Source organism: Camellia sinensis, chromosome 14 (genome assembly GCF_055761805.1).
Source record: "Camellia sinensis isolate YWXY chromosome 14, ASM5576180v1, whole genome shotgun sequence".
Lineage (NCBI taxonomy): Eukaryota > Viridiplantae > Streptophyta > Magnoliopsida > Ericales > Theaceae > Camellia > Camellia sinensis.
This window is the reverse complement of record NC_138974.1, coordinates 86,421,657-86,428,823: the sequence shown is the minus strand read 5'-3', so window position 1 is coordinate 86,428,823 and position 7,167 is coordinate 86,421,657. Positions and strand designations below refer to the sequence as shown.

The 7,167-nt window shown below is 29.0% G+C and overlaps 1 protein-coding gene across 1 annotated transcript; it reads right to left on the bottom strand.

Moving 5' to 3' along the window:
* Positions 1-1,762: 1,762 nt before the first annotated feature.
* LOC114289625 (GDSL esterase/lipase At5g14450) lies at positions 1,763-5,245 on the bottom strand. The gene is made up of 6 exons (XM_082905849.1): positions 4,983-5,245; positions 4,520-4,697; positions 4,200-4,394; positions 3,512-3,663; positions 2,673-2,943; positions 1,763-1,904 (listed from the first exon to the last, which is right to left on the bottom strand). The coding sequence occupies exons 2-6, from the start codon at positions 4,695-4,697 to the stop codon at positions 1,765-1,767; spliced, it is 936 nt and encodes a 311-aa protein (XP_082761975.1). The 5' UTR covers positions 4,983-5,245; the 3' UTR covers positions 1,763-1,764.
* Positions 5,246-7,167: the final 1,922 nt, after the last annotated feature.

Genomic DNA, 7,167 nt, shown 5'->3' with positions numbered 1-7,167 from the left:
GGTTAAAAAATTATCAAATTAAAATTAATTACATACCATTAAGATGTTTGTTACGATTTATTGTACTATGGTTTGATTATAACTAAAATAGTCCTCAATTATAGCACAAGTTAGTGTTAGTTACCTAAAGTAAATTTAAGCAATGACAATTCATTTTTTAAATCCAACTCTGAAAATAGAGATAGACATGAATTTTCTGGATGAGTAAACTATACATTTTGACTTTTTTTATTTACTAGTTGAACTTAATGTTTGCAGCACAATAATTAGAGTTAAAAATGCACTAAATGTTAGGGATTGAATAGGTAATTAAAACTAGTATTGATTTAGACGTGGCAAATTCAATCCAAACCTATGAACATTTATCTGAAAGTTGTTTAAACCCATTTAAATATATAAATGGGTTACTTCTTATGAACTCAATTAAAATTGGGTTGAACATTTAAATCCATTTCTACCTCCACTGCCCCCACTGCAGCTACCAATCCACCGCCGCCTCTATCACCACTCTACCACCACGGCCATCGTACATTTTATTGAATTATTTACATATGTGTATATATGATGATATATGGATTTGTCGGATTCAAATAAAAAAAAGTTTTTATATACAATTACATACATATATGTATTCAATAAAATAAACGGATTGATCTGATTCATCTATCCAACTTGTATCCAATTCAACTAAACCTATTTAAACCAATGATCGACCTAGAGGGGTTAGGAGGGGGCGATCGCCCCATTAAGATTTCAGAAACCTTATTTATTATAGTAGTATTAGTTAATGATTATCTCCAAATTGTTTAGACTCATCCCCTATATTTTTTTTAAACTTTTAAATGGTCACTCCTCTAAGGTTTTGAAAAAATTTAAAGTGGCCACTCCATTGTATCTATGAAACATGGGTGCCGTCAAGTATGAAATTAAAAATTATGGGCCAAAAAAAAAAAAAAGAGTTTATCACACCCTCTGTCAACCACAGAGAAGATGGTGGACGAAGATTACTTGATAAAATTTATTAAGAAACATATTTTAAGATTTTAATTCGATTCTATCATAGATGTTATAAATAACATGAAATATCGTCAAGCACAACTCAAGATATCTCACTTTAGTTAATAATTATTTTATAATTATTATATTTTGTAACTCAATATAGATACAAGAAAACATACTTGATTATATATGTTTTCTTGTTATTTTTCACCTTTTATATCAGTACAAATTATTATTGTAATTCATATTAGTATATATACATTCATCCCCTTTATATTAGAATTTTAAGTCCATTTTTAGGCCTCATTTGAGAACAGGTTTTTTTAGTAATTTTTTGATTTTTTGGATAAAATGTGATGTAAAAAAAACTAGTATGTTTGGAATGACTTTTTGACTTTTTACGAAAAGATATGTAAAAAGTAGAGAGAAAATAGAATCTTTAGCTTTTTAATATGAGTTGTTGGCTTTTTGATACTTTTAGTGACTTTTTAACTTTTTAACTAAAATAGTCACTTGCCAAACGAAGCCTTAATTTAAACTCATTAATTAAATGTGCAAATTTGAGTAAAATTATTTTTAACCTAATTCCACCCATTTGTCACCTCTATATTCATTGTTGACCGTACCAGTTGAGGGTTTAAAAAATAAAAAAATAACTTGTCACAAAATAGTTAAAACAAGTTTCAATATATGTTGCTTCGATAGAGCACCTCACATTGGAGTACAAACTTAATAATGTTATTTCCTTAAACATGTTGTTACAAATTATGAGCCCACATGCTTACGACATGCATACTTGATCGGAATCGGTGGCTCTGACAACGAGCCGTTGACCACCCAATTAGAAAGCCATAGACTTGCACTCTGAGTTCGATGTACGTCATCATAAGTAACCTTTTGTATACCTACAAACCATGTACCAAAAAGAGCAACATAAGAAAAATAATATGGGTTAAAAAATTATAGTTATAAATCATTTTATAACTTTAAAACATCTAAAAGACTATGAAGACTCACGGGTAAATCTTAATAGATAAATTTATTATTTAATAGAGCTTATGAAAATTAATGATATTTTTCATCAATTATAACTAAAAAATGTCACCAATCGTTAATTTTCAGCGATAATTTAAAAAAATTGTCATAAAAATGTCACTAATTATAAGTTTTAGTGAAATTTAAAAAATCATCACAAAAAATATCACAAATTTTAATTTTCAGCGACAGTTTAAAAAATTATCGCAAACAAACGTCACTAATTATGAGTTTTAGTGACAATTTATAAATTTATAAAAATTGTGACACAAAAAAAGTCGCTAATTGTCAAATTTTAACGACATACGCAAAAAAAAAAAAAAAAAAAAAAACTTTATAAAAAATTATTTTTAACGACAATTTTATTAGAACTTTTTTTCAATAGGACTTGATGGGAATTAAGTCCAATTATCAGTACCTATTGATAAAATCTATTTGATTATTCAGGATTTATTTGGACAAGAGTTATTTGTATTTTACTGTTAATGAAACTTTGTTATTACTTAAAATAGTAAGAAATTGTATATAGTTAAGGGGATAAACTGTAAAAATGATGAGAAAATTAGTAGAAATATCAAGAAAATTTGTTATATGGAATCAAAATGAGTAAAGTTGATGAAGATAATAATGAGAATTACCTAGTTTCGTGTAAGCGGTGAGCAATTCATACATCGGAGTGTTAAGATCCACATATGTCAAGGCAGCATTTGGGAGCTCTACCCTTAGCTTGTTCACTGCTTCATGGAGCTGTCTATTGTATTCTTTGGACATTTCGTTCATGAACGTATAACATTTGTGTTGATCCTGAGTCTTAGGGAATCCCTCGACTAAGCGGTGAGCAAATGGGATGCACCCAAATGGGGCCGTGTTATGTATCCAGAATGCCCTTGCTCCTTGTTGATACAGATCCTGCAACACATAATACACAAGGTGCATATACATATATATATATATATATATATATATCAATATGTTAAGCAGTGACACAAAGCAAAAAAAAGAATTTGTTTGGAGTTTTCTAAAAATACTTTTCAGAAAATTTTACTTTCTTGTTTTTCATGTTTTTTTGTTTTTACTAGATTTTTTTTAATATTTAAAGCATTTTTTTTAATTTTTAGACATACCTAACATAAATATACCTAAAATGTAAAAAAATTGTGAAAAAAAAACCTTTTAAAAATTCACTAAATACCAAAAAATAAAAAAAAAAACGAAAATTCAGTACATTTTTTGTGTTTTTATGTATTTATTAATTTTTTAAAAATATGTTTTCATAAATTCTTTACTTTTTAGATACATCTAAGTAAGGTGTATCTAAAAAAGTAAACAAAAATATTTAAAATTTTAAAAATATTCACTAAAAATAAAAAAACACGAAAATCAAAAAATTTAATTTTCAAAAACTTAATTTAGAAAACTCAAATCAAATACATTTTTTTTTCAATTCCAGTTTTGATTTAAAGGGAGTGCAACTTACTTTGACTGCTGTAGTAAATTGGTTAATTACATCTGGAATTTGAGCTCGAACATCAAGTTTATCTTGAAAAGACATGGCAAGATCATTTTGACCGATATCAAGAGTGTAAAGAGCCTTGGAGAAATCCACAGGTTTGAAGAGTCCATTTGTGCCTATATTTGATGAAAAACGATCATAACTGAAACTATCTTATAATAAATACTTGTGAAACATACCTGCTGTTTGGTGTACAACATTTGGTACAGAAATTTGATCAGCGTAACATTATTTGGCAAATTACACTTATGATCTTTATATTTTATTCCTTATATTATTTTGATTCCTACACTTTTAATTGGCTCAATTTTGATTTATAATTTTAAATTTTGTGTCAATTTGGTCCAATTTATACTATCGTTAGTGTTTTTTACGAAAAATTATTATTGAATTGGTTGAAATTAACTCACTGACTTTATAGATTTTCTATTAAAAATATAACACATGACACTTATGTGCGTATTTTTTTTTATAAAAAGATGCTAAGAGTTATAATCAATTGGACCAAATAAAGATAAAATCATAAATTCAGAATCAAAATCGAGTCAATTGAAATTAGAGAGATTAAAATAACATAAGGATCAAATTATAGAAACTACCATTGTAATTTGCCGAACAGTATTTTATTTACAAATATGGCCACTATAATCACCTTGATTGCTTGAGCTTCGTGCTTTGAGCTCACCAAATTGTTGGACTTGAATTTTAAGATGGACGGAATTACCACCAGGACGACCATGTTGGGGCCTAATGGATGCACCAGAACTTGCAAAGTTGGCGCCATACTGAAATTTTGTTTCAGTTGAATTTTGGTATGCACTCACATATGGCAGTTTCAAATAATCCGCTGTTTATAATTGACACAAAATAACAATACTAAGATATCCATTACTATTTTAAGCAATGTCTAATTCTGATAAATATCCATGCATGTGCTTGAATTATAGAAAGAAAAAGGTTGTATTTATATACCCATGTATTCTATGAGAAGACGTCCGGCTGCAGGATTTTTATGTAATGCAGCTGAGTTCGAGTCACCAAAGTTGTAAATTGCTGGAAAATTACATGGTGGCAAACTGGTAACATCCACTGCTCCAACATCAACATTGAAAAGTACCAATGGTACTAAGATTCCAATTAGCTCCAACATCTACAAAATAAATAAACAAAAAATGCTGTTACTTTTAGCACCTTTTCACCTATTTCTTCATTAGATATTAGCATCTATCACAAGATATGTATATATCTTAAGCTGGGGGGACTCCTTTACGATTTTCGTAGTTGAGGACAAATTCAGTTGTATTGGCCACCGTACGGGGATATGTTTTTTTTTTTTTTTTTTTAAATGAAAATCACATTAAAAATTTATTGGAAAATCATTGAACCAAGACTTTGTTTTTGTGAAAGAAACAGGTTAAGAAGTTTGTCATCATACCTGGATTATGGAATTAATTGAATCTCCGAATGTAATTTTTTTTTTTTATAATTCGAGGTATCTCTCACCCACCTTAGTTCAATTGGACTCGAGTGACCTTATATTTCGAGCCTAGAACTAGTCCCCAAAGGCAATGAAGGTAACAGCAGGATTATCCTCCAATGGCCCCTTGGTAAACTGGAACTTGAAACTTTAGAACTTATTCTCCAAACCCTTGGAATTCTCAAAATGTATATTGGGGTTCTCCCAAAATATATATTGGTAGTGCAATGTATCTAAACCACTTGTTTCCGAACAAAGTGGATGTCCGAACATATATTCTTGCTGTCATTTGTTTAAAACCATTGAATTGCTTTAGATCTTCAGAGTTTTGAAATAGTCAGACCATAAATTACGTTGTTCATATAAAGACAGCTATGTTTGGTTGTATTTTTTAATTTTTTTAAAAAAATTATAAACTAATTTGATAGAAATAAATATAAAAATATATATTTTTTAATTTTTTAAAATTATTTGTTTTAAAAAAAGAAAAAACCATATGTAAGTAATGAATTTTTAGTTTTTTATTTTTCTTGACTAAACCAATTTTGAAAGATTTTCATAAACAAATTCTGAAAACTCAACAAAGTATTGTTCAGTTTCCATGTGTTTCATTCGGCCAAATTCTATTAAGAGTAATGTTACATAAATTAATAAATCTTATAATAACTTTTATTTATTTATTTATTAATGTGACATTTAATACATTATCAAAGTGAGTCATGTTTCAAAATTTAAATTTTTTTCTTACATGAAAAATCAATTAGTAAATAAAAGTTTATGAATTTGTGTAGTTTTGATCATATTATTGCGTGCATTATTATTCATTTGTTGCTTTCGAATTTCATTTAAAAGTGACAATACTGGACTTAGATGTTTTAAATGATCACATATGTATCAAATTATTATCCCCTGCCCCAGTTTTACAAAGAAAAAATTAGTGAAACATCTTTCTCTAATTTTAGGTAGAAGGAGAGGTCCAATATATTTTATTAGCTAAGATCCCTCAATGAAATTTTTCTGTAAAAAATGAAATTTCTCTGTGTCGGGATGAAATTTTTTTATGTCGAATTTTCTCTGTAAAGTGTTGAGGGACCCAAACTACTATAAAAATATTGTATATCTTTTATCTTATAAAATCTTAGTATCAAGAACCTTAAAAAAAAATCTCCCTTTTGGAATCCTACAAGCATAGGGTATGCCATTTTTTATTTTTTTTTTAACTCTTTTTTTGTTAAGATAATTGTATAAAGAGAAAGAAGAGAGAATCTATGTATATTAAATAATGTTGAATAATATTATTGCGCATTGAAGTATTACAAGAGGTAGCCTATATATAGGCAAAGTAAGAGTAGGTAACAAAAACCTATGAGAATAAAGAAACTTATAGAAACATGAAAACTTAACAAATATGGAAAATAGTATATTCTACATATTTCTTAATAATCCTCCTGAAACTCAAGTAGATAAACTAACTTGAGATTGGAAGAACAAAAATAAATGAAAGTATGTTGCTAAGGCAAATGAAAGAGCCTGCTAGAGGCGAAAGAGAAGAGTTTGATGCCAAGGCAAACGATAAATGGTTTGCTAGGGGCGATTAAGAAGAGTCTATTATTAAGGCAAACAATAAGAGCTTGTTACGGGCAATTAAGAAGAGTATGTTGCGAGGGAAAACGGTAAAGGCTTGCTAGGGACAATTAGGAAAAACAATAAGGGCCTTTTATGGGTGATTTTGAACGGCGTGCTCACCATGAGAAGAGGCTTAGATGCTTGGATAGTGTGCTAGGAGACGGTTTAAGTGGTGCACCAGGGGACGACTGGGGTGGTTTGCATGATGTATCACATTGCTTACCATGATATGGGTATTTCCCCCCTTAAACTCACATAAGTTAGAAGATAATAATCTATTTGAGGTTGAAACAGAGAGTGCAAAAGCACAAAATAATAGATTTTGAGTATATAAAAAAAATATGATAGATTCAGATTTAGATTGAAGTAGTGGAAGACTAAGATTTGACGTCTTGGCGGAGGTGGTGGTTGATTGGTTTCTAGAGAATGGAATTAACACGAGTATATGTCGAAACTCCTGCAGGTAACAAAGGCAAGGTTGCCGATGAACTAGAAAGAAAGATAGACTGGAAGATCT

What these genes read in the sequence shown, in the direction of transcription:
- LOC114289625 (XM_082905849.1), bottom strand. Translation starts at nt 4,697, where the DNA reads ATGTTGGAGCTAATTGGAATCTTAGTACCATTGGTACTTTTCAATGTT. An exon ending in AATTTACTACAGCAGTCAAA is followed by an intron (nt 2,944 to 3,511) that starts GTAAGTTGCACT and finishes TATGTGTTGCAG; the next exon opens with GATCTGTATCAACAAGGAGC. An exon ending in CACCGCTTACACGAAACTAG is followed by an intron (nt 1,905 to 2,672) that starts GTAATTCTCATT and finishes CATGGTTTGTAG; the next exon opens with GTATACAAAAGGTTACTTAT.